Source organism: Lutzomyia longipalpis, chromosome 1 (genome assembly GCF_024334085.1).
Source record: "Lutzomyia longipalpis isolate SR_M1_2022 chromosome 1, ASM2433408v1".
In the NCBI taxonomy this organism is placed as follows: Eukaryota; Metazoa; Arthropoda; class Insecta; order Diptera; family Psychodidae; genus Lutzomyia; species Lutzomyia longipalpis.
Genome location: NC_074707.1, coordinates 3086130 through 3114083, shown reverse-complemented (window position 1 = coordinate 3114083; position 27954 = coordinate 3086130). Strand labels below are relative to the sequence as shown.

At 32.8% G+C, this 27954-nt stretch overlaps 5 protein-coding genes across 25 annotated transcripts in view; 3 read left to right on the top strand and 2 right to left on the bottom strand.

Moving 5' to 3' along the window:
• LOC129786463 (insulin-like growth factor-binding protein complex acid labile subunit) overlaps window positions 1–14508 on the bottom strand; it is a 454087-nt gene extending 439579 nt beyond the window's left edge. Inside the window, exons 1-9 of one of the 19 annotated variants that reach the window (XR_008750130.1) lie at window positions 14249–14508; window positions 8900–8957; window positions 4300–4730; window positions 3993–4215; window positions 3781–3917; window positions 3177–3329; window positions 2908–3088; window positions 2701–2840; window positions 1970–2630 (exon numbers count right to left, since the gene is read on the bottom strand). Coding sequence is in view for 11 of the 19 variants with exons in the window: in XM_055821526.1 (XP_055677501.1) it covers window positions 2329–2630; window positions 2701–2840; window positions 2908–3088; window positions 3177–3329; window positions 3781–3917; window positions 3993–4215; window positions 4300–4666 (1503 nt within the window). In the remaining 8 variants the exon portion in view is untranslated. Of the gene's footprint in view, window positions 1–16; window positions 2631–2700; window positions 2841–2907; window positions 3089–3176; window positions 3330–3780; window positions 3918–3992; window positions 4216–4299; window positions 4731–8899; window positions 8958–10122; window positions 10388–10451; window positions 10966–14248 lie in introns of those variants that run through there. The other 18 variants (XR_008750129.1, XR_008750125.1, XR_008750124.1 and 15 more) reach the window with 18 other exon arrangements.
• Window positions 1–27954, top strand: part of LOC129786498 (3'(2'),5'-bisphosphate nucleotidase 1) — a 1077868-nt gene that overhangs the window by 439579 nt on the left and 610335 nt on the right. The gene's annotated exons all lie outside the window — the stretch shown is intronic.
• Window positions 11332–20921, top strand: LOC129786447 (uncharacterized). 2 transcript variants are annotated; one of them, XM_055821486.1, is made up of 8 exons: window positions 11332–12290; window positions 17165–17270; window positions 17340–17500; window positions 17568–17749; window positions 17844–18058; window positions 18134–19014; window positions 19483–19674; window positions 20118–20921. In XM_055821486.1, the coding sequence occupies exons 2-8, from the start codon at window positions 17165–17167 to the stop codon at window positions 20250–20252; spliced, it is 1872 nt and encodes a 623-aa protein (XP_055677461.1). In that variant the 5' UTR covers window positions 11332–12290; the 3' UTR covers window positions 20253–20921. The 2 variants fall into 2 exon arrangements, with proteins under 2 accessions (XP_055677461.1, XP_055677462.1); XM_055821487.1 differs by lacking the exon at window positions 11332–12290 and adding an exon at window positions 14633–14906.
• Window positions 21487–27954, top strand: part of LOC129786413 (calcium-transporting ATPase sarcoplasmic/endoplasmic reticulum type) — a 642650-nt gene continuing 636182 nt past the window's right edge. For both annotated transcript variants that reach the window (XM_055821430.1, XM_055821425.1), the window contains exon 1: window positions 21487–21613. The gene's annotated coding sequence lies outside the window, so the exon portion shown is untranslated. The remainder of the gene's footprint in view (window positions 21614–27954) is intronic.
• Window positions 22027–25449, bottom strand: LOC129786489 (uncharacterized). Its single transcript, XM_055821571.1, has 3 exons — window positions 24993–25449; window positions 24555–24654; window positions 22027–24483 (listed from the first exon to the last, which is right to left on the bottom strand). The coding sequence occupies exons 1-3, from the start codon at window positions 25204–25206 to the stop codon at window positions 23703–23705; spliced, it is 1095 nt and encodes a 364-aa protein (XP_055677546.1). The 5' UTR covers window positions 25207–25449; the 3' UTR covers window positions 22027–23702.

Below are 27954 nucleotides of genomic sequence, written 5' to 3'. Positions count from 1 at the left end.
TATTGAAAATCAAACATAGGAGAAAACACAAAATCAAAAGCCGGATTTATTATTATATTTAAATAGTTAATTTTTTATACGGTTAATACACAGAAACATTTAATAGTCAATTAAATATGATAAGTGTGATTACTCATAAAACACTAAGAATTATGTGTACACATATTTTTTTCCTCTTACTCTATTAGATCTCTTTTTATTCCATCAATACTTGACTCTTCATGCAGTATTTTCTCTCTCATTTTTGGTAAAGTTTTTTTTTTATTTTATTCCATAGATATGTAAATTTTACTTCCGTCAAATGACGAGGAATTCAAATTGATTTTTCTTTTCAATAAATTTCTTTCGAATTGACAAAAATTTGCATAAAGTCCCTATTCAAACTTTTTAAAGAAAATCATTCCTAATTCTTTTTTTCCCTCCAGATTTATGGCTTCAAAGATTTATAAAATTTTTATTTTCACAAACGATTTGGAAAAGTATATAATTATGTAGATTTTCAAAAATACATTTTAGTGAAACGTCTTTCCAGTGCTTTAAACATTTTGCATCCACATACAATATATATACTGTGAGACAAAAGTTCTTAAAATTTACATAGTTTAGCCCTTAAAAATTATGAAATAAATCAGATTTTCAGTATCACTTTAGTACTAAGATAGAGAAAGGCATCTGTCATAAAGAGGCTTGATATTTTCTCACTTTGTATGTAATTATAAGATAATTAATAAGAACACGGTATCCTGACCATTGTGCACCCTGTTTTATTTCTTATCTAATCTCTTTATAGACAGAATTTGGATATGTTTGCGACTTTGGTTTCTTTTCTCATTCTCAGAATATTTTACTTAATATCAATCTAAAAAACGTACATCTTTTTTTTTTTTCAAAACACTGAGAATGTTGTATATTGTTTTTTTTTACACAAAAATGCTCAAATTCATTAATGATATGTATCGATAAATTTCCGTCAAGATATGTTTCAATATTTCATATTTTTAATTTATTTAAAAATAACAATTTTTTTGGTTAATATCCAGCGAGTTATTTTTTTAACATGAAAATTTCATCACAGCATCTCCCAATTGTTTATTTTGTTCTATATAACAATGGCATACGCAATAAATTTTAAAAGAATTTTCTTAATGCATTTGAACAATTTTTTTTTCGTTTCAATAATTTTCTGTCTGTATAATGCGATTTTTTGTGCAATGTTCTAATATAAAACAATATTAGTGAAAACTTAAAAATTAAATATTTCTTTATTTATAAAAATAAAATGAAATTTTTAAAAATTTTAATTTTTTTTCCTTCATTTTCAAGACAATTTTTTTTACATGTTTTCATTCCCAAAGTAAAAATTAATTGATTCCCAAAAAACAAAAAAACAATTAGATTTTTTTTTCAATTATTTCACGAAGAGTATTATTATTTTCAATTTTCAAATTTTATTCAAAAGTTTTATCATGAAACTACTTGTTTATAATTTCTTTAAAAAAAACGATTTTCTGTTTTTTTTTTCTTAATGAAAATTGAAGTATATGTGAAAATACATTTTTTATGGGTTAGTTCTTCTTATACATATGATGTCTATAAGATACTATTTTACCATATTTTACTGATATCTCTACTACAGTTTTTTCTTCACTTGTCTTTTTTTTGTCAAATAGTCATATACCTACATATATAATTAAATATCATTTATACTCTTGTACTACCAAAAACACGACAGACTTCCGATCCGCATAAAAAAATTGCATCTCAAAGATCTCACTCACTAAATATTATTTAATTGAGTTTTTTTACTATTTGCTTTTCTTTTTTTTTGTTGTTTTCTTACTAAAAAACTTATACTTTCGTTTTTAATATTCCATATTAATTTTTAAAAAATGTAAATATATGTCTTTCTCTTTTCAATAATATACATTAATAATTCATATAAAAATGTTGTGATATGATTGCAATTCACAGATGTTTTCTATCATTTTTTTTTCATCTTTTTTCTTGTTTTATTTAAATTCTATAAGTTTTACTTAAACTTATGTACTTCAACATCCAAAATAGCAATGTTGCAATAACCGTTAACCACTATTTTTTTTTCTTAATATAAAAGAAGGGATTCTTCTCCTCCTTCACCTTTCGCTCTAACGTTCTAACTCTTGACCTTTTTTTTGACATAAATTGATCTTATTGAGAGTTTCCTAGACAACTATGGTCAGCCACTGACACTTGGCTTTGTATAGTTTTAGTCAGAGAAAGATTCAATTGAGATCAATTAGTGTTGTGTTCATTGTGCTCCTCAAAAGATAAATCGCCATCCCTACTGAATCAATAAATAATGCATGTTGTCATGAACCAAGCGACATCGAATAAACCAATTGCAATGACGAAGACTACATTTACGAGTAAGTTTACCGACCCACCATAGAAAGTCATCCCCGGTTGCCCGATATTCTTTCTAATGCAACTCATACGTTCTAGGGGCATATTTTGCACAAAATATTCACGATTTTCATTCGGCATTGTGCACATGGGTCTCTTTTTCTGTGTCATCTCGTCATCGCGATTCTTGAGATCCTGCAGTAGATTTGGGAACCAAATGAGTTCACATGAGCAAACCAAGGGATTATCTACAAAGAAATAAATTCTTTATTAGCTGAAGATGAATTTATAATACGAGAATTTGCATCAAAAGCTCACCCATTATGTCTACAACTCGTAGTGTGTCCATTATTGGTTCCATTACCTCTTCAGGAATACGTGTTAGTTTGTTGTTCTGAATGCTGAGTGTTTCCAGGGAATTTAAATTTTCAAATGCCATTGCCGGGAGGGTTTTGATGCTGAAATGTAAATTTGACAAGAATTAGTTTAAAGGAGCTTTTGCATTAATATTCCATTTCAATTTACTCGTTCTTCTGCAAATTCAGGAATGTAATTGAATCACCAAAACCAACAAATGCATCCTCCGATATGACACTGATATTATTTGATCTCAGATCCAAATGCCTAAGCCGATGGAGTGGTCTGAGAGCTTCACTTGGAATTATGTGCAAATTGTTGTCACCCAATCTCAGATATTGGAGATTCTCTGAAAGGGTGTGGTGGGGGGCAATTAGGGTAAATAAAACATAAAATAAACAAGAACGGAGAATATTATATTGAATTTCAAAACATACCCTCCAAGCCAGCAAAAGCATCCTTGTCAACGTACGAGATGGAATTACCCTCCAGCTCCAGTGAATTGAGGAGAGTCAAATGACGAAAAACATTCGCGGGAACTTCAGTTAATTGGTTATGAGCCAGAATCAGGGAATCCAAATTGCGTAAACCTACAAAAAAAACAGCATTAGGTACATTAAATTAATTTTTTCCTCAAGCCGACATCCCATCATCCCCTCAAATATTATTTTATGAGCCCTCAATGGTGCTCCATTGAGAGTTAGCCAACACGCGATGGTCATAAAATTAAAAGCAATTTGATGGGAATATGTTTTTAAATTTTGCAATCAAAAAGCATAAAACGACACCCCAGGGATACGACACCCAGAAAAAGATACATGTACCGAATAAACATTTGAAAGTCTCTTCATACAAGAACAACAAGGAAGATGGAAAAACTTTTAGAGATTTTCCGACAAGTGCGGAAAGAATTTAAAAAAATGTATTATTTAATCTTTTTTCTCGTGAAATTTAATAAACTAAATGAAAAGTCTTTTAAATTAATCAACTTGTGGTTGATTTTCTACAAAAGAAGGAAAATAAATCTTCTCAATGTTTTACCTTCAAAATCTCCATCTTTAATCTTTTTAATTTTATTTTCTTGAATTTCCAACTTCTTCAGTGTGTCCAGAATTGAAAGTGCCTTCTGAGGAACGGTTGCTAGCTCATTCCCACCAAGATTCAAGCGCTTTAATTTTCTGTTTTAGGATTAAAGAAAAATAAAATAGAAAACTTTCCTAAATATAATCATCTAAAAAATTCATTAAACTTACTTGTCCAGTCCCCGAAAAGCTTCTGGTTCTATTGATGTTATTTTATTCTCGTACATCGTTAGAATTTCTAGAGTGTCTAACCCCTCGAAAGCTTTATTGTGGATCTGAGAAATTTTGTTGTGATTGATATTAAAAATCAGGAGATGGTGGAGATTTTTCACGGCATTCGATGGTACATTCGACAATTGATTCTGAGACACATCCAGCTGAGTTAGACCCTTACCTAGAAGCAAAAGAAATATTTCATTTAAATTAAATTTAAAAGTTAAAAAATATATATAAAAATAGAAAGAATGGTAAAACCAACCGAGGGAACTAAGAGCGGTCTCTTCGATGGCGGCTAAACTACTATTGTGAATAGTTAGATGTCGAATGTCCAGAGCCAGAAAAACGAAACCTTGCAATTTCGGCAAATTATTGTGGCGAAGTTTGAGATAGAAAATAATGGGACTCTTTCCTTTAAGTGTACCCATGGCCTTGTTTATATGGGAAATATCTGTTGCTTCGCATAAAATATCCAGGCCATTCTTCTTCACTTGGCAAGCACATGGTGAGATTTCACTAGCTGCCGGACATGTCTGTGGCTGCCCCGGTTGACCACTAACAGGTGGTAAAAGTTTGAACATAAGACCCAAAAGCACTATCGCTGCTCCCAGAATGTTTGATGAAAACATTGTCTTCCAACTCTGGACACCAGTAGCCTGCCCCGCTGATGAACAGCATACACAACAATCACGTCTGCAAATGAGAACAACGTTTATATATAGCTGCTACATATACGTGAAGCATGGTGAAGCCACAAAGACGTGTGTATGTACAATTTGGGGTGAATAATATATATTGCAATTCATTTGGGATTACCATATTCATATACACCCCAACATAACCGACATCTCTATAAAATTCAAATGAAGGATTTGCAATAGCGCAGGTAGAATGAACTAACAGGAGTTTATCATAAAAATCTTCTTTTATAGCAGCCAAAAATATGAATTTATTCACAAAATGTGAGCAATTTTTTTTTCTACCCAACTCAACTTTTTCCATCGTACTGAAAATGAATCCAAATGGAAAATCAGAAATACATATTTAACGGGGAATAATTATGTTTCTGCAATAAAGTTTATTCCTGAATAAATAAAGCCCCAAAATTCGACTCACCAAATGAAAACAATATAAATCAATGAAGCCTAATCAGTTCAATTTAAATTAAATTAAAGTACCAAACAGCTTTATTCGATGAATAAGGATTAATTTTGTACATATGCATAATGAAATTAAATACCTACAACATAGCCTACTTGTATATATATGAGAGATGTGAATTAATGTTTTCAAAACATGTGTTTAATTATAATTAAATATTAATCAATAAAGTTTTTTTTTTTATTTTGTAAATACAGTTTTTTAACAAAGATGCAAATTGAAAATTTTCATGGAAATACGTTAAAAAGAAGAAAATTGAATGTTTTTTTTAATTGGATTAATTCATTCATTGATGGAGATAAATAAAAACCACTGATGGCTTTAAACTGTAGGTACAATAAAAAAAAGTTGATTGATCAATTAATTTTTAATTTTTAAAGCCTCTGTATTTAAATTGAGGCTTCTATCTATAAATACTCATATGTTTTGAAATATTCTGTCATTAAAAAGGCACAAAAAATAATATCGTGTATATAGATAGAGTTAATACACAACTTTAGTTCAATTGACTTTATGACTATCGTGAACGATGAATGATGCCAACGATAGGAACTGCCCATAAAATTGTTCTTTTAACACTCATATTAATCAATTTGCAGTGTGGTAGGGGTTGAGGAAGGACTTAATTTGAAGTATTAATGGGTGATGGATACAAGCAGAACTTTTTGCCGATTCCCTCTTGTAAATTGTTGCTTATGGCTGTTTTTTTTTCTTCCCTATAATTATTATAGATTGTTGCCACGAATGAATGAATGGTACATGTTGGTATTAATCGATGTTTTTTTTTTCCATCCACTATCAGCATTTTGATGTGTAATTAAAATATATGCAGAAATGAATGGTTATGATGTGTTATGAAACGGAGTGGAAGGAAATAATCCCTATTGGGTGCATAATGAATATGTATGTATGTACCTGAATAAACCCTATAACTGTATGTTGGGTTCATTAGAAAGTGAAATATGTTGTACACAGTCAAACAACCATAATGTTTAGACTATAAATAGCAGGGAATAATGATAGTGAACATCAGTTAATGAAAGATTTAAATAGGAAAATCACACAGTGATGGTGAGTTTATTAAAAGGAGATATTGTAACAAGTGTCTTATTAACCTTTACATTTTCTTCCTCTATAAATACAAACAGATACAATACATAATAGTCAGCCTTATTATCATGTCCTGCAATCATGCTCTACCCACGTACAGGATGTGCTACAACAGAGCATCTCATGCAAATGTACGTTCAGCGGAAGATACGGCGGTCACTTTATGTGAGCCGCAAGTCAATTTGGCCACTGTGCGCCCTGGATCTGAGGCTAAGCTTGCGAGACCCGTGTCTAATTGGAAACCTAATCAATTTCCTGATGGGGCCATTAGGGGTAATGAGAAAAAAGAGCAAGAAATCAAATCGGACCCTGAACCACGAGATGGTGATGAAGATTTAAGAGCTGCAGATTCATTCAACATTGGCTTTATGTGGCCACACGGGAAACCATGGAGCCTATTTGGAGGTTTATTCGGGAATAATCATCATGGACATTACGGACATCACCACCACCATGATTTCTGGCCAGCACCATGGGGGGTGGCTCCCTGGGGCCCTCCTGCCTATGCGTGGCCACCGATTCCTTTTCACGGTGGTTGGCCATGGTGAGGCAAACAAAGTCTCACCTCTGTGCCACACAGGAAAATTCCATTATTAAATATTAAAAAAATGTTAGAATTAAATTCACTACATGTGCTTATTAATAAAATATTACCTACCTACCATACACACCTCTATGAAAATTAAGACAGAAAAAAAATGATATTGCAAAATACAAGACTCTAAATCAAATTCTCTCTTATCTTGACAAAATTTACCTGTATATTAATAAGTATTTACTCGCTTTTTAACAGAGAAAAAAATCGCCGCCCCAACTCTGTTTTTCCCCCAATATAATTTTGCGTAATAATAAATTACCCTTAGGTAATTAATATCACTCCACTAAAAAGAAAAATTACTCTCCAAAGGCGAAAACAAAAGGAAATTGCGCTTACACGACACTTGTAATATGGTACTGAACTCAATAAGAGAGCTTTAATAACAAACTCTCCCTTATAATGAATTCAATTTAATTAGATTCTCCTCGAAAGAAAATTCCAATGTCAAGTCCCACAACCGACTATTTTGCTAAAAGTCAGACATGCCTCCTGAAACCGCCCTAAAAAGCAATTTGTTAGCACTATGCTATATGTATATGTCTACAAATATGTTTTAAGTGATATTTATTGATCCATCGTGCGGACAAATTGCCACGACATTTTGTGAATTATTGAGATCAATATGTGTATTTATTCACACTGGTATAATCAAGGAGCCATTATACCATGCAATATTGGAGGGTTGGTACTTAACGCTTATTGGTAACGAGATGTGAAATTAGGCTAAAATAATAGATTAAAGATAAGGGTATGTGGTGTAATACTTTACGCCAACTATATCAACACCTTCTTATTAATTATATCGACATTGTGATATTAATTCCTAATGAAGAACTTTGCTGCCTAATATTGAGACTTATATGTACATATATGGGCAAGAGATTCATTTGTCACACCTACGTGTAGAAATAGTCAAGAATATACATATGTACGCCGAGGTCAACAATACCTATTATAGGTAACCAAATGTCAAAAATAAAAGTATGAATGAACATGTGAGATTCTCTTGTCGCACGAAATGTTAAGGAATATTTAAAAATATTTTTAATCATTTAAGGATAAAGAAACAAGGGGTGTTTATCTGAAGAATATTTCAGTTATTATGGCAAATAATTTGAATATTTACAAAGATCTGAATATTTTATAATAATTTCTCAATAAACATCCCTTGTTAAAAGCCGACTAATAATATAAAACCGAATAAAACTAAAAAAAAACTTATCCACTTTCGGCTTGAATTTACTACTTTTTATGCTTCAATTTTACTCCTTTTTGGGCTTTAATTTAATATCTTTTAACCCTTTAACGTCCAACGTGAAACATAAAAACATTGAAACGTGCACTCTTTTATCGCGATTTTTATTCTATGAATTTTTTTAGAGGACTTTTCTCACTCAGAACATCTTCTTTGACCCCTTATGCGTGAATTTGATGCATTTGTAACATGGAAAAACAATTACATTCATAAATAATTGAAAAAATAAAATGTTTCACGTTTGGGTCAGCGTATGACCCAAAAAACCTTAAAGGGTTAAAAGCCTTTTGAGATTAAAAACACTGTCTTTTTATGGTTGAAAATCAAATAAGACCTAACGTTTGAATTTACCACGTTTCGGGTTGATTTTACTACTTTTTTTTTCCTTTCTAGGCTTGAATTAAACATTTTTAAGCTTTTGTTCATGAATGTCTGTATTTTTAGGACTAAAAATATTTTATGCTTAAATTTAGTCTTATTTAGGCTCGATTTCATCATGTTTCGGGTTAAATTTACTATTTGGCTTGCATGTAGTCCTTTTGAGGTTTAAATTAAATATTTTTTAGACTTCTGTCTCACAATCTGAGCTATTTTGAGACTAAAAATCAATATTTTGATTTCTTCATCAAATCATTTGAATATTATCCCTGATATTATCGAATAATCTCAAATATTTACGAAAATCCGAATAATTTTATTCACATAAACACCCCTTGTAAAGAAATAATTTCAACTTACCAGTAATTTTCTGAATCAGCTTGTAGACTTGGACGTCCCATTTCCTATTAAAAGCAACCTTTAATGAGGAATTTGAAGTAGATTTCGAAAATATTACTGATTTATTTCTATAAGAATATATCAAGAAAATTCTTTAGAATAAGAATTTATTTCATTTGCCCAAGACTTTTTCTTTGAAATAAATTAAAATATAAACTAAATTAATTTAATTTTTAAATCATCACGATTAGTGTTCTGCGAATTATATGAATGATATCACAATTGTGTGATTGACATAGTCTATTAGGTTGAATACTATTTAAGGGCATTGACTCGAAAGGCCCTAGACCTTATAATCATCTCCCACACACAGATTATGTTGCGGTACAAACTCGCGTGGTATGGAGAAAAAAAATGTCTGACGCTATTTTCTGCCTTGACTTTTTAAAGCGATTTTTCTTTAAAAATAAATTGAATCAATAATAAAAAATTCTATTCTCATTCTTTTCTTAGAAAAATCATGACGATTAGAGTAATTGCGATAAAAATTGCAGAGAGATGTCATGAACTTGATATTACTATATTTCTTGGTAAATGCAATCTATTGAATTTGTCTTTCCCTCTTCAATGCATCCGATTTACCGGCTACATAGACATATATAATGCGTACTATCAAACAGACTGATAGATACAGGCCTGTGCCTTTATGCTACATAAGCATAAAAGGCAAAATGTATTATACATATTAGGAAGAACATTACGTCATGGTTTGATCATTTTTATTTATAGCTAGGCACGGATTTTTTTAGCTAGACTGTCTCACTAAAAGAGAAATTTGCGGGAGCATTTCTTGCTGGAGACTGTATTATCTGTGTGCTCTCTGGAGCTGGTGAGTTTGAACTCAAGGCTATATCATCTACCGGAAATTTAATAAACGTAATAACATATCAGTATATTGTATTCTCATCTCCAGATCCATATACCAAGCATGACCATATCCTTTATTCATGTTCACATTTGTGAGCAGAGAGCTACATTCGTTCACAAATTGGTCACTCAGGCACTTAACAAATTGTATTCGTTAGTGAACACTGAAATTCAATTTATCGATTTTATGAAACTCAACGGAGAACACTCAAAATGGGTCCCTATATTGTCTAGGAAATTTTACATACCTACACAAAGTAACATTTTATGTTAAATAAAAAAAGAAATCCCTTTAATGGAAAAGGGCGGAAATTCACCCTTCATTGTTGGATTGAAAATTGCTGGAATAAATGGGTACTTTATCATCATTTGCAGTGAAAGTAAATAAATTATCATGCTGGCAAGTTTGAAAGCTTCACTGGATGATAATAACTTGTGGCAGTGTGCTTTATTAAAAATGCACAGGCAAAAGATATCGCCTTAGCTAGGAGATATTTCTACACAAGGGAATCTCTGTGATAACTTTTCGTAAACTTTTCCCACGTCCTTCGTTTATCCGCACACCCGCTTCGGGATTTTCTATATAATCTGCCATATTGGTGGGTGTTTGGAATGAAAAGAGCTCTCTGTGTTGTGCATTAATCACCTCTCAATTAAGAACTTTCAAATATAAAAGTACACTCAACACAAGAATTGCTTATGGATAAAGCTATATTGTGTGGCTTATCCCTTGCACAACTCAAACTCAACTAACTTCTCTCGTTCACAAATGATATGAGATCTTCTCAATGGCTTTTTGTCGCGAATAGACCAACCAAAGAATTACATATAGGATTTTCCACCACACTGAACATTTCACGCGCTATATGACTTGCGAAATTTTCATATTCCTCGCAGGAGCTTTTCCGCACACACAGTGAAAGCTCAATGAGAAAATTTCTCACGGAAGAGGAAAATAGATAACACGGCACACACTTTTTTTTATGTCCCTCTGTGACTCTAGAATTGGCGGTGGATGTCGGAGCAAATGAAAATACAACTTGAACCCTCAATACTCACAGAACATTTTGATTTCTATACGATTCTATTGCGTCTGATAACCTTTGATGAAAATTCTCCACTAACCGTGGAGTGCAAACAAGTGGCTATCTGCGCAACTCGTAGCTCCATGGAATTTAGGTGGATGAATGAAGGGAAAATTTATAAAATTTACATAAACATTTCACAATAATTAATTTTTAGCTAGAAATAAGAATTTTCTCTTTATTCATTCATTTTCAAATGTTATTCAGAATCGAAAAATTCTAAAAGTTCCCATCGTGTCTGTCTATGACCGCACTACATGATTTTCTAAAAAACCCAATTTCTCAAATTTACTATAAAATTAATTTTATCATGTAAGTGTTAACTCGATGAGATCATCGAAACCCCCAACTGTCCAATCAACGCCCGCCACGGCTCCCCAGCGCCAGCTTATAAATAGTGGTCGGTACCGAAACGGGACTCACTTTCTACTCAACTATCACTTTGCTCTCAACTATTACGTAACTTGTACGGCTCATTTGCCACATTGAATTATTTCCTGAAATAAATTGTTAAATTGTTGAATTTATAATAAAATTTAAGTTGAGAAATAAATTAAATTTTGTGTGAAACAAGTGCCAGTGGTTTATTACTTTTTCCACAAAAATTGCCGCCAAAAACTCTTCTTCAATTCCCGCGTGAACAAATTGAACATTTCCAAGTTCCACGTGGAACCTAAACGAATGAAGGGAAAAAATCTAAGCAATTTTTCAACAAAGTGACGTGCTGAAGAGGAAATCACGTGAAAATTCTCCGACTGAGCATCTACACTCGCGGTCGCTTCGACCCGGACATTGAACGTACAGTATTTCCTCAGCATTCTCATTCACCTTCATTCGCAGGTGCGTGTGCGTCGTGACGGTACTGCCAGCAGCAGCGCAGTCATCTCACAGTGTACATCATCATTCGCAGGTGCGTGTGCGTCGTGACGGTACTGCCAGCAGCAGCGCAGTCATCTCACAGTGTACATCATCATTCGCAGGTGCGTGTGCGTCGTGACGGTACTGCCAGCAGCAGCGCAGTCATCTCACAGTGTACATCATCATTCGCAGGTGCGTGTGCGTCGTGACGGTACTGCCAGCAGCAGCGCAGTCATCTCACAGTGTACATCATCATTCGCAGGTGCGTGTGCGTCGTGACGGTACTGCCAGCAGCAGCGCAGTCATCTCACAGTGTACATCATCATTCGCAGGTGCGTGTGCGTCGTGACGGTACTGCCAGCAGCAGCGCAGTCATCTCACAGTGTACATCATCATTCGCAGGTGCGTGTGCGTCGTGACGGTACTGCCAGCAGCAGCGCAGTCATCTCACAGTGTACATCATCATTCGCAGGTGCGTGTGCGTCGTGACGGTACTGCCAGCAGCAGCGCAGTCATCTCACAGTGTACATCATCATTCGCAGGTAACCATACCGCCAACAGTGTCAATCACAACAGCTCCTCATCCATTTGCATACAGAATTCCATGGCAAAGAGTTTCTCCGAGTATATACCACGGAATGATCAAGAAATGGGTCAATACCTGACATGGCGGAATGTATATAACCATCTAACTATAGTCCATATAACACACACATTTCCAGAATAGAATTTATGTAGAGTAAAAACGCAAAAAAGAACTTTTTTTAATTAATTTAAAGTTTTCCCAACTCACACACCCCAAATTAATGTTGAAAAATTTCCCTTTTTGGTGGTTTTTTTTTACCATGTTATTGTCATCAAAAGGAAGGTAATCAACATGGCAAAAATACCCCACTCCACTTGGTACGAGAAATACAAATATTTACAATCCAATCCCATTTGAGTATTTATAGTACAAAGTAAGGAGCAAAAACGTATATTTGAATTTTTTTTAAATATATTTTGTCTGTCGCAGACAAGAATAAACTTTCAATGTAATTTTTAATTCATTATAATTATTACCTATGAGATTTGTTTGTAATTAAAACAAAAATAGTTCTCAATTATGTTTCTTTTTATTCTAAAAATTACATATCTATTATAATCAGAAGCAGAAGTTATGTATAAAAAATTCAGACTATTTTTACGCTTTTCATCCATATAGAAAATTATATTTATTTTTTCCATGGAAAATGCTCACCTTATGCCTTTAATAGTTCACGAGAACAATTCTTTGGCGAATATTACTTAAGATCGCTTAATTACCACCAAAGTTTGGAATGAGAAAAGTTTTCCGGGAAATATGTGAAAGTTGCAATGTGATATATATATTAGGGGAACCTGGGGGGAATTTAGCAACTCAGACAAGTTAATCTTTTCAGTAGTTGCGGACTATTTCATGCGATAGAATTTCCAAATCGCCAGAGATTATGCCTCTGTGGACCAAAGAAAACGATAAACTTTTGTAGAAGCGACCAAGTTCCCCCAGTTTTCCCTATATTTCTTATGAAGACGATTTACTATCCACATTACAATTGAAGCCAAATATACTTTGTAAGGATAAAAGTCTCGTTTATTATTTTGTGGCTCAAGCGCCAATTATTTTAGTCCAAAAGTCTAGTGGGATTATTTTGTGTTAAAAGTAAATATTTGTATTAGCCCCAAGCATTCCAAAAATGTACCTTGTTTTTCTACTAGATTAGCCCTTGGATTAACAATTGTAGGTACAAAATTTTAACTTAAATTTTAATTGAAAAAGTTAATAATCCCAATAAACTTACCATTGCTAAAGAAATCAAATAATGATCTCAATCAACTCTCATTGCGTGAATACATAGGTAGTAGGGGTATATAAAACGAAGTTTTTAGTAAGTAATGTATATAAAATGACGGGTATGACTGGCTTTCAAAGAAAGTATATTTTCAACTTATTCTTCTCAATATAACTGAACGATTTTATCAGACAAGAAGTCACTGTTTGTGTTGAAAGAATAACTCACAGAAAATGAAATTCAATAAGGAGACGCAGACAATGCTTCATGCCAACATTTCTAAAAAGTTTGCCAAAGTTCAAGACATCGAAACAATACAAAAGATATTCCTGTGGGGAAAGAACATTATGCTATGCATAAATGAGAACTACACAAAACGTATCGAAAAACGTCTTAAAAGTTAAAAAAAAAAAAACAATTGATTTCCAAATGGCCATATTTCTACATTACATTAAAGCTTCTTCAGTTTGATTTATCAATCTAGAGCCATGGTTGGACATTCTGTATTATTCTAAACCGTGTAGAATCAATCCCAAAATAATATAATTGTTTGATAAGCTCCAACAGTGCGTGTATTGATTAATTAATTATTTGGTGGATCTTCATTGAATCATTAATTTGAATAGACAATATAGGTAGCATCGGACAATGCGTTTCAGCAGATAGTTTTCAAAATTAATGAACCATACCTGAATGTCTTAATTATTCCTTTTATGTGTTCTTCTATATGGCATTATACTGTACATTTAAAACCAATCAAAATCACACACAATTAAATGTACAAAAAAAAAAGAACAATGCCCACAACACTCACAAAAATTCTTTGGAGGTCTATCAACTGAATTTGGTCATGCTCTCCTAGCATAAATTTTGATCACGAAAAAAAAGAAGGTGCTACACTCTCAAGTCAAGATGTATTAGCATATTATTATGCAGAGACATATCCACTGAATTCTGAGACCGCGAGAACAAGTGAGATTCGATATAATCGGCTAGAAATCGCTTTCCATCGTGCTGGTCTCGCACAACATTATAGAGGCGAATTGGCGTCCGTGGGTTGAGAAAAATCTCACGAGTGCAGTCTTCAGCGCAGGCGAATTAAGTTTTAAAATTAGTTGCGATCAAGTCACAGTGTAAGGCAGTCCGAGGCACAAGTAAACGGCCTCACAGTGAAATTGTATAATCTGCTATTATTTAATTTATATATCATCACAAATAATAGCCGCGCCCTAAAGTTTTGTGGTGTGTTAACATTTGGAGTGTGTGTTATTTATATATATTTTAGGAAGTGAAGATTATTGTACCATTTCCTTCCCAAACTATTTATTTATCTTCTAAGATAAAAAGGTGGGCACATGTATTCGAGGCATATGTACATAATAATCTTGAATGGAATTTCTATTGGGAATTTATATGTTTATTTTACACACTTGCCCCAAATGCTATTTGACATGAATTGAATGGATTCGGATGCCTTTTCACAAGATGAACACCACCATTTGGCTGGATATAGGAATTTGTGATGAGATTATGTATTCTAGAGACGTTTCATTGCGCATATGGTGGATGTGTGTTGGAGAGGAAACTTCAAACCTGCACTCCCATATAAGATCAAGTTGAGTTACACACGAATTCGTACGTTCCCCGAATCAGTAGTCAACCTTGGTCAGCATCTCGCAATATTTACTCTCTTATATTTCGTACGAAAACCAACAAAAATCCTCACCCAGACATTTATTCTCAAAAAGCGGCTCCCGCGAAAAATTCTCGTCTGAATTTGTGTGTTCACAAGCTTTATTTTTAACTTTATGATCACTATATTCCTTCGACACCTCCCTCTGTACGTGTGTATATATTTAATGGATAAAACAATCATATAATACACACACAGGTCACCCCAATTAAACACATAACCTACAACATTTTTCATCTTGCCGCTATTTTTGCAAAATTACATGCACATTTTCCCGTAGAAAATTCATTCGTATCGCCCACAAAAGATTTTTTTCACGGCCAACAAGAGACAACATTGAAAAAAATATTCTCTCAGATTTTTTTCTTATTGGACTTTACGCCATTAGAAACACCTCTTTGCGTTTGATCTTTACGTAACAACACTATGTTTACAATCAGCTACGGCTTGATGAGATCTGTTAAAATGTTCATTATACATATCCCTGAAAAAAAACATTTTGTAATAACCATGTGGGAAAATTTTCACATTTTCCTTTTTATGAATTTTATTTCAGTTTTTTTATTGGGTGGAAAATTATGCTTATTTTTCATTATAAAAGGTTAACCATTAGAAGTATCAATGATTTCAAATACCTTAAAATTGAAAATTTAAAAATTAAATTATTACTTACACTGTAATTCAAATTTTCTTTATAATTTCTAAAATTGGCACTGAAAAATCTTACTAGTTATGTGTTTACTGGAAAATTTTGTAAAGAATTTGAGTTTTGCTACTAAAGTTTAGTTTTTAGGGTATAAAACTAAAAATTTTAGTAAAGATAACAAAAAAACTTTAGTGATTCCAGCCAACATATCAAAAATTTTCTGTAATAATTACTCAAAAATTTTAGTAAATGTTTCAATACTACAGACTTTAGTAGCACTTTACTAAAATTTTGAATGACAGTGTACAATTTGAGATGACTAACAAAAACCCATTAAATCCGTTAAAGCATCTCAGAATTTTTTAAAGAGAAAATTGAACGAAAAGAAAATTGTAGAAAGGAAGATTTCCCTTTAAAAACAATTAATTCTTTTTAAATTTCCTCATTTCCCTTCCTGCCATACTCCCAAAATATAAAGATTTAATAGAATGTAATTTTTACATACAAGAACATATTTTATTTTGAAAGCTAATTAAGCTTAACGCTCATTAAACGCACTGATTAGCCCCTCTTGGGAGCTTTATGTATTTTGCAGAAGTTCAATGGAGTTCACAATAAAATTTGTCGTTTCTTCATTGAGAATTCCATATAAAACGAATTTATCCGAAGGTTTCTGTGTGATGCAACTGCACTCTGCAGAAATGATATTTGTTTCAGTAAAATAAAATGATCTCCAAGCGTGGGTAGACAAGATGATCTCATTGAGGAGAAATTCAACGTCTCTTTAAATATTAAAGTGTTTTCTACAATAAACTAACACCTTAATTGTATGCATCCAATCTTCTTTTATTGCAACACAATTTTCCACTGAATTTCCTTCATCACACACTCCTCCTTCTCAGGAAATAATTCACATGCGAATTTTATTGCAGAAAAATGAGATAGAGCATAAAAAAGTCTGACCATTTTAGTATACACTCCAAGACTGTGAGCAATTTTCGTGGAATTTTCATTGCCGCGCGCCGCAAGGGCATTTAGGCGGCCCACGTTTACCATAAAAAGCAAAATTGCTATATGCTCACCAAATATCACACTGTAGGTGTCAAATGCTCATAAATAAAAAAGCATTTTTTACATCATTGAGGGGCTTTTGTGAATGAAAATAATTTTACGGCAACTTATTGGGTGATAGTGTCGCCTGAAAATATAACCAACATTTCAACAATAAGGTCATGTTTTCATTATTCACGTATTCTATAATTAAAGATGACAACGAGAGAACAGCGACAAGAATATTCATCGAATGTGGTGCGGGTGCTCCATCCATCAAGGCCTCTGTCGCCTACAAATGCAGAATTTGATAGCAATTTAGGTAACATTCTGATCAGAAAATTCAATAAAAAAAAAGAATTATTAAGCTATGATTTTAAAATACTTTTAGATTACCTTCTTGATGATCTCCAACAATCTGTTTCACGTCCTGGAAGTTCTCTGGGACAAAATGCTAGCTCCAACTTGACCAGCAGCAGAGAGATACAGTATTTATCACCACAGAACTCCTCAACAGTTGTTCGGGAAAGATCAATCAGTCCCAGTGGCCAAGTAAGAATATTTTCCTCATTTAATTTGAATTAATTTGATGATTTTTTCAAACAAATTGAATTTACAGAAATCCGAAAAAGTCTACAAAACATCATCATATGAGTACAAAACATCATCGTCAACTCCAACGTTCAATGCCAATGCACAAGCAAATATTAGTCAACTTGACTCACTACTCGACGATCTAAAGCACGAGAGAGAGGTTGCAATAGATAAACTTGATAGGAGCACCAAGGATAATGATTCCTTGTAAGTTTCACCGCAAAAAAATCATTAATTAAATGAAATTTCCATGAAAATTATTTTATTTTCATGTCGAATAATTAAATTAAATTATTTCTAGGATACCTGGAAGCACAAAAATAATTAAAACAACATACAGTTCATCTGGAAACATCGGGGGTGGAAAAACAAAGCCAGCAGTTCAGAGGGAATTGCATTTTGAGACATCAACACCGAATAAATTGAAATCATCACGACAGGAGTTCAGCTCATCAAACTATGAGACAAAGATCGAAAAGAGTTCTTCGTCGCATGGCGATACGTCTTATGGTTCCTGTAAATATATCATTTTAAACTCCCACAAGTTGTCAATGGGAAATTAACAAAAAAATATATATTTTTATATTTTAGATGTCCCTGAGAAATTGGGTCAAGAATCAAGGACTATGGTTACAAAATCCTACAATCAGAGTAAGAGCCCAGTGACAACAATAAGCAATGTGGACGGGGGAACTTTGCTTCATGATATACCCGTTGAATCTGATATTCTACCACGACCTGGCACAAAGGTCACCACGACCGTACGCACATACACCTACGAAGTTCCGGACTCCGACATCACCGGCAACCACAGCACGGTCTATAGGAATGAATCATTCAATCGCTTGACCAACGATACTCGCCGAAAGCGTGATCTTTCACCATCAGTTAACACATCACTTGTTACACGCACGGAAAATACATCGACGCTGTCGCGAAATGAAGGTCGCCCTGTTTCACCGTCGCCACCAATGAAGAAAATGTACTACCAGCAGGATACGCTGGAGACTACCAAAACACGCACGTACTCTCCAACACGGGAACCCGTATACGTCCCACCACCTGTGGAGAAAACCGTCATCTATAAGCACGACACAACTGATACCTCCAGATCCGTGGTCAAGCCACCCCCAACGGGATGGAAGCCAAATCCTCCAGCTGGCCAACCGGGATCAACGTTCTACTATCGCGAGGAAACCAATACGACAACGAACAAGCGCTTTCCACCCCCGCATGATGGCTATGCACCACCACCAGATCTAAATGGCTACCCGCCAGTACAATCATCCCCATCTGTAACTTACAAATACAGTTCTCATACAACAACCACAAATAATGTGCACAGATTGCCTCCAGATGAAGTGGATGATGGAGTGAGGCCAGCTCCATTCCCAACAGATGGTATTGAGAATGTACCAAACAACACAGCCCCTCCAAAGAGGTTGGATGACTTGCTTGCTTCATTCGGAGATGTGAGTAAACTTTTAGCTTTTCCATTAGTAAACAATTTTCTAAGGTTTTGTATATTAGATTTATTTGTTATCTCAACAAAATGTATGAAAGCTTCTTACTTAGATACATACATACATAATAAATCAAAAGTTTTAGAGACTTTTTGAATGAGACTACATACAGTATGCATGAAGTCATTAAAAGGTTTAATTATGTAGTCGATAGGCTAAACAGTTTGAATAACAATCATTGAGAAGAGGAAGATACAGTACCATACATGAGTTTTGAGTCATATGTATAGCCTGTGCCCATTTAATATGGCTTTGTAGGCATCGAAAATTTATTTTTACATGAGGTTTAAAGACTAGTTAATAAGCTGAAATTTTAATAAAAATTTAGAACTTTATTAAGTTTAATCATTAAAAAATGTTTTAATTTTGTCTAATTTCAAAAATTAATTACCTCAATTTTTTTTTTTACAATTTCAGTCCACAGTGAAGCACTATCATGAAACTCAAATAGCCGAAAAGCCATACACCCTCACTAAGGATTCTCTGGTAGAAACCGCATCACCTGACCAGAAGCTACCAACAAAGAATGTTGCCGGACCACCTGTCTACTATCCACCTGGAGAGCTTTTCCTCAAGAAAGAAGAGTCCGGTGCTGCTTGGAGAGCTCAAGTAAGTAATTTAATTCATTAAAAGCTAAATTGATTTAAAATAAAACAAATTACACTGCTAGAAATTAAATTACGTACATACCTACATCTTGTTTTCGTCACAATATTAGTCAAATATAAATATTTCTGAAGGAAAATTAAATCAATCCTCTCCTGATCATAAGATTGGGATCCTGTGGTGTTCTTTGGAATTTTGTTAATACAATTTTGCAAAACTTATGATAAAATTTCAAAACTTTCCACAATTATGTACAATATGTGCCAATAAATTGAGTATTCTGATTGCATTTGCAACACAATAATATATTTAGAATAAATACATTTAAATTAAATTCAATGATATATTTATTGAGGTTTTATTGAAAATCAAATAACTACCGATTTGATAAACAACAAAATCCACCAAATGCATGCAAATATTAAATATTTATTTACATTTTTCAGGGTGGTTATGCTCGTGGTGCTGGAAAATATCAATATGAATCTGAGGAGAAATCAAAAAGCAAAAGCAAATCCGGTGGAGCTGTTGTACCAGTCTGCTTACCCCTCTGCTGTGCTATGCCATGTTCTATAATGTGAAAAAGCATTTTTTTTTCTTTTCAATTATAAAAGCAATGCGCAACAGCAAAAGAAAATTAGTTGTGCTATATTTAAGAGAGAAAGAAGTCAATTTAATTCTATTAATTTCACTAGAAACTTGTAATTTCAATTAAATTAATTTAATTGTGTAAAATTTATTAATTTGCCATGTACGTAAAAATTGATTGAAAAAGCTCCGAGGGAGCTTTTCGGCTGTTGTGATGCACATAGTTACGCCTTGTTTTCTGTGTGTCTCCGCCATACCTTAATAATTGCCATATTTTCTTTTGTTAAATTTGTTTAAAAGATAAAATATTTTTGCATCCCATATGCTGTTTTTAATAATAATAAAAAAATCTATTCTAAGTACCTTTTACATCCATGAAAATCAATATTTACTTAATGCTCAAAAAATTGAAAGAAAGATAATTCCTAAATGTGGTAGGAAATAAAATTGTTCTTTTTTTTCTTAATTACATTATGTTATTACATATTTACATACATATACTCACAAGGTGCCTCACATAAAGATTGTATTAGATGTATATTAAAAAGAAATATTTTTGTAATCTGTAAAATGATCTGTCATTTTTTATATAACAAATAATAATCTGTGTATTCTTTTTATAAATTATCCAACAATGTAATAATAAAAAAATTACTAATATCCACCTCTAGTTTAATAGAATTATTTGTACGTAAACATTTTCATCGTTTTTCCATGAGTCATCCTGTACTCCAATGACTCCAATTTTGCTCCAATTTATTTTAAATCGATCAGCATAACTATGCTTCAATAAAATATTATGTATTCAGTCGATAGTTTGTACCCGCAGCATAATTAGGCTACTTTAAAGAGAGAAAAAATAACATAATTCCAATAGTGCGTATAGGTATGTGTGTAGTTCATTGCGAATCCCCATCTGTAGTTTGATTTGATGCAACATGTGTGATTTATTTTGTTACCTAAATAGTCCCCGGGTATTTATTTTGCGATAATTCTCACAGTACATGTACCAAATTTTATGCAATACCTGTGAGAATTGGCGCCCAAATGGCAACGATTTATGCCAAAAATACATTATTTTGCAGTAAGATGATGCTATGGCTTTGTGAAGGATACTTTCTGGTACATGAATGCATTTCCAAATCACTCAAATAGAGTCACCATCATCTTGACGCGCTAACCTTCTTACGTCGAGCAGAGTTTTAAGTTTAGAATGGGCACCCGTGCTACAATTCAATGAAAATGTTTTTTACACAACAATATAATGTGCTTCTTTTGCCATCCCAACTGAGTATTTCAATCACTCCTCCCTAGTCCATTGGGAAAAGCAAAGGGATAGCATCTTCTCAACACTGTAAGTACAACATCAATTTCATTCAATTCATTTATCACACATTTGATGATTTTTTTTGTGAACTTCAATGGGTCAGTTTCAATGAATTTTTATGCGATGTTTGCTCTGGAAATTGAAATCCTGATGGGATTTTTTTTTTTGGTATAAAGTGAAATTGCAAAAGGTCTCTATTTACCTGTGAAGATGTCTCGTTTCGTGCTTCTTCTAAAGGGAGATTAAATTAAAAATGATATGTGGTGTGATTAAATCCGGTTCTACCTCTAAAAGAAAACTACTACTACATAAATTATTATGTAATTTACGTACAAGATATAGTGTGATGAGTTGAGGAAAGCAAGTGCTGGAGCAAGTGTTGACACCTCGGTAATCATCAATGGCAATGGCATCATAAACGCCTGAAATTGCTTCCACAACTTCTCATGTAAAGCCACTTATCTCACAATGCACAATTCTCCGCAAAATGTTTTCCTCTGTGAGTATTATGTTGATGCATTACGGAAATGCACATAATCCAATAACTGACCACGGAGGAAAAAGACAAAACTTTCTCCATATATACCCACCCAGATCCATGCATTGTGCGAGGAAAGTGAAAGTGCATTCATGCACTTGAATTTATTGAATTTTATGATTAATTTCTGCAAATGTGATATTGGCATTTAAAGTTCACAAAAACTTGTATTTGATTACCTAATAAGTATACGGATAGTTGGTGGCTTTTTGCACATAAAATGAAAAATATTTATTTTTGTTGTTTTTTTTTCTTATAATATGTAGCGTAGGTATAATACACGAATTAAATGAGACATTCATTAGGGGACAAAAATAAATTATATTGTCTTAACATATATGTGGCAATTATAAAACATTATATGAAAGTCAACGGGTGTGTAGTTGATTTGTGTTGAACCTTGAAATAATTTTAGTAAAGTCGAAATAATTAAATTTATTTAAATGAGTTGTATGTTAAAATGAACATTGAGTGTTTAAAATTATTCTCAACAAATTGAAAGCGAGAATTCAAATTGAATCTCTTTGCTAAATTGAACTTTTCGCAAGTTAAGCTCGATATCTTTAGAAGAACTAGATTTTTTTTCTATTAAAAAAAATGTCTATCAAAAAATAAATTTGCTTCAAAATCACATTAAGAAACTTTTCTCAATTCCCAAGAGAATAAAGACACTTCAGTGTACCACTATTTTTTACAGTGGTCTGTACGTTTTATGCAATCAAGCTACAATAGACATAAATTGCATAAATAAAATCAAATAAATAATATTTATTACTTTTTGCAAGGAATTTTATTATAATTGCAAGAGCCATTTTAAATAATAATATTTCTCATTTAATTTAAAAGCTAAAGGAAGTCATTGCATAGAAACCAAACTGTGAGATGAAGCTTAATCCGTTACGGTTTATTGTCAAAGTACTCTCAAAGACGTTTTAATGTTGTACTTTAAATAATTAATAATTTATTACTCCCTGAAAAGCAGTTCTATTAGGAAATCTATTTTAAATTTCACTTCACTTTCTTTTTAGAGTTTGATGCCCCAATACAAAATTGAAGCTTTCTGAAGAAAAGTTAATTCATAAAGACTAAACTTTATTGCTTCTTAATGATCAAAGATTTCATCCTAATGTAGTTCAGAGATTTTTATTGTTTTATAAATAGGTACATAATATAATTTTTATAATCCATTAAAAAGCACACCCTTTCAAGATATTTTGCAATTCTTAAATTTTTATTCTTCGACTTTTATTAGCCCTTTTGCAATCGTGCACGAAATAATAAAAAAATGCGTCCACACCATCACGCACGCACAATAAATTCTTTAAACTTTTATATTATGCGTGTACTGAATGAATCATGTAATTTGGTTTATTTGATTGAATTCGCGGGAATACTCACATTGCCAGGCACTAATGTAAATTTCTTGTGCGTAAAATGCTTGAGAAAGGACTATTCATAGATTAACTCAAATAAATATTATTCAGAGAACAATTAAAAATGGGAATCTAAATAAATTCCCGGCATTTGCTTACTTTATGGGAATATGTAAGTTCACAAAGGAAACTTTTTAGCATAATTTCATCTCAAGTAAAATGATGTCGTTGAGCTATTTTCCAAGTGAAAATCTATTTCATTGCTCAATTTTCTGGGAAACCCTTCTGTTGATACATTGAGGAAAATGCGAGTATTTTTAGAATAAAGATAAGGCATTAGCGAAAATTCAATGTAATCCTTTACTCTTAATTTAATTCGTGGAAAATTTGTACTTTTTATCGAATTTCCATTTATAGAATGAACTAATATTTTATGGTCCCTTACTGATAAATTTATGGGAACTCTAGATGTTGAATTTGAATACAATACTTGGAAAAGGGTACTGTCATTTACAGAACTTTGTGATTCTGGGGATGTTTTGATTTTCAATTCTTGATCATGTTCAAAAATTTCAATCAATTTCTCATTATCAATTCCACGTGGAATTTTATTTAATTTACGAACAATTAAACTTCCCGTAGTTTCATGGAAACTATTCAAATCCACTTGAGATTTGCCTCTGGCCAGGACACTGTACACGTGAAATCCTGGATGGGTTGTTCGAAATTTATATCGATGATCACATTTATTGGTGAGGCTGTTGTAGAAGATTCTATCCTCCTCTCTTGTCGATAGATCTTCATCCTGACCATTCCACAATATATTAATGCTCGTATTGGGGACATTGTTAAGGACATCCACGACAACAATATCATTTTCACATACTTCAATCTGTGGCGGTGAAAATTGTCGATTGATAGAAATGGTTTCTTCCCCGCATTCACGGCATAATTTTGTTGGATTACTGTGGCAACTTATGCAATCGCTGCAATACAGAAAGTAATGTTGCTTTTCATGGGGGGAAATGAGCACAATTTGGTGCTGCTTTTTGCTCACCGTTTGTGGTAATTGATTGCCTCCACAGTGAATTGCAAGCGACATATCATCGGTAGATCCAGAACATTGCAAGGACGTCGACAGGATTTTATGGGAAATTCTGACCACCAATCAATCACGCATTAAATTGCATTTGAAGCAAGAAAATGAAATGAAAAAGAAATCGATTGGTAACTCATACAAACGTAACAAGAATTTTCAGTTAAAACTTAATAAAACTTTTGAGCTTTCAAAGCTCTTAATGCGTAAAGTGCGTGAAAGAAAATTCGTTTTAAAGAATCAAAATCGATTGTAAAATGAGACCTCACTGTAAAACACTTTTCACTCAACAATTTTTCTGAGTATACCGGCTATCAATCACTTGGTGTTCTTCCCACTCTGTCTGTCAATAATTTTTTTTTCGCAGAGAAAATGAAAAGACAAAGAGAAAATTCTTACGCGGTCTAATCCATGTGAGACCAATAAAGATGATCGCCAATAAAAATGTACCAAGGAATGCACAAGTTCGCAAAAGACTCACAAGAACTTTCTTCCGAAACTTTTTATGCCCACAGAGATCTTGTAAAACTCCAAAGATGTAAATTCCACGCAAATAAGCTCCTTTTGCACTTAATGCACCCAACATGATGATCAAAATGAAACTGTTTGTCATCAACAAAGCCCAACATTACAATACCTCCTCTCCGGGCAATTCTCTCCCACTTTTACCTGTTGTTCAACTCAAGATGCTCGTACGAGTTTTGTGTACATGGAGCAAGTATGTCATTATTACGTAATAGGTATGAACTCAATATATATGTAGTGTTTTTTGTACGGAAGATGCTTTTATGATAAATTGATCCATCAACGAGAGTTGATTTCTGGGTTCGTAAAACATAACACATATATTGAAATTACGACATATTTATAACGCATGAAAAATGATTTTCTGCATAAGAAACCACAAATGTACATACATACATAAGTGATATTGCTACATACATTACCTATATAGGTATATTATAGGTATCAAATAAGAGTCTTTTTTATAAATCTTTGTATTACAAAGTATATTTCTTTGGTGAAAGTAAGACGTTGCACTTGAAATAAACATATAAGATATAAAAGATGTATAGGTTAAATGATGAAATGCGAAATAATTTAACCCTTGCGCGTTTTTTGGGTCATAGATCGAAACGTGAAACATTTTATTTTTCCAAATGTTTTAATGAATTTAATTGCTTTTCCAAGCTACTAATGCATCAAATTCAGGCAAAAGAGGCCAAAGGAGACGTTCTGACTGAGAAAAGCCCCCTGAAAGCATCCACAGAATAAATATCGTGATAAAAAGAGCACATGCTTCAATGTTTCACATGGACGCGAAAGGGTTAATAATATTCGTAAAATTTAAGCATAATTTTGCTATAATTTAGAGAATTTGCCCTTTATTCATTGTAGCTAAATTTAATTAAATAAAATGTAACCAACAAAGCCTTATTGGCAATCTACCTCATTATATAGTAGCTCTATCGAGGGGGTATTTTACAAGAATTACGAAAGACAGTAACATGAAGCATTACAAGAAATAAGTGAGTCTAAATAGATTTTTCTTCAAACACATGTAGTCAACTCGTATTTAAAACCATCGCCGTCATCACAAAAGCAACTTTGTAACGGAGATATGTTTCCAAAAATACTAACGACTGTCAATCATTTAATATATATAATTTAAAATTATTTGAATTACACAAGTATATTCTTTAATACAATCTCTAAACATGTGCCCATTTCTTTTTGCGCTCTGCGCTTTAAATCACCATACGAGCACGTTTCATATTGCAGTGTTGATGGACCATCAAAAATATAAAGGGGAAAAACTTTGAATGTTAATTGCTAACACGTGATAGGAAAATTCACTTTATTCTTGCTCCAATTGAAGGACAACTAATGCGGCTTTTCTTGCATTTTCCATTGTCGATGTGATAAAAATTTAATGATGTGTTAACTATTAGTTAAAAAAAATAAGAAAGGTGCTTTCAATTGAATTTTATTTTTCCTTTAATGATAAAAGAAATTTTCATACCCTAAACTAAAAAGAACTTTTCTCATAATCATAAACCAACGAAATGTAATTTTTTTGCATTTTTTTTTCGTGGCTTGAGACTTGACAGGCTTGACTAACAAATCACATGCGAAAGTGAATCATGAGAGAAATTTTCTTTAAAAAAAAGAATCCAAGAAAATCCATTTGTAAAAGCTTGAAAGCCAATAATATGTACCAATAAGTGAAGAAATTCAAATAAAAGTACACGTAAAGATGCTATAAATAAAATAATGTTAAGAACAAGGATTTGGATGGCAAAATTATTGTCGTAATGGTGTGGATGAATTTTTTTCTTAGTGATTTTGATAGACTTTGAGAAGAAATTCTTCATCCACATACCACCACACAGATATAGGAATGTTTCATGTTAAACAGAGGTAATTTTATTTTAGCAAATTTTAAAAATATCGCCACGGCAAAGAGGAATCATTAGCTTTTAGAATAGCGCGTACACTTGTTGCAAATCGTCAATTTGATGGCTTGACTATCTAGTTTTATTGTCATGCTTTCCTTATGAAATTAATTCGCATGCCTTGGGTGGGAAAGGAGCAAGGAGCAGAGCCGTTTTTTTTATTGTTGCTCTCTCACCCAACCACCAGCTTTATTTCCTCCACTTGATTGAATGTCTTTGGGTTAAATTTTGTCCAACGCGACAATAAGTTCGCGATTTTGGACGACTGAGCTTTTCGGCAAACGGCGAAATAATATAAGTTTATTTTTACACATTGTCGCCACTCATAGATTTTTTTTCTTTCTTTCTAAACTATTCAACTTGAGAAGGCATCTTATGCTAAAATATATTTATATATAGTATATTATCTCACAATTTAAAAGTCAAGAACAAAGTTTACCATTCAACGCACCCACATTTCTCATTCCATCACATCTTCATTTATTTATCTCCCCTTCGAAATATATTTCACAGAGCTTTTTCGCATAAAATATTTTGAAGCATCACAAAATTTACTTGTACATTTATTGCCTACCATGTAACTCACAAATTTCCTCACTCAATCCCATCATCATGCCCCTGCTATATATGTTCCAAGATAGAACCATTTAATTATCAATGTCTTCCGTAAACGAGTAAATGAGTTTAATTTGGGATAATTATATTGAGCAAATTACACCGCTCCTGCATTTTTCTGCTGACTGTCTCAAAAATGAATTCGTTATGAAGTTTATAATGTTTTAATGCACTTCTTAAAATTAATTGAATACTTCAAAATATGCGGATAAATACAGATTTTTTATTTAAATCTGGATATTAAAAAAAAAAACTATAAATTTCCTGTAAGAGCCAGGTTGACTAACAGA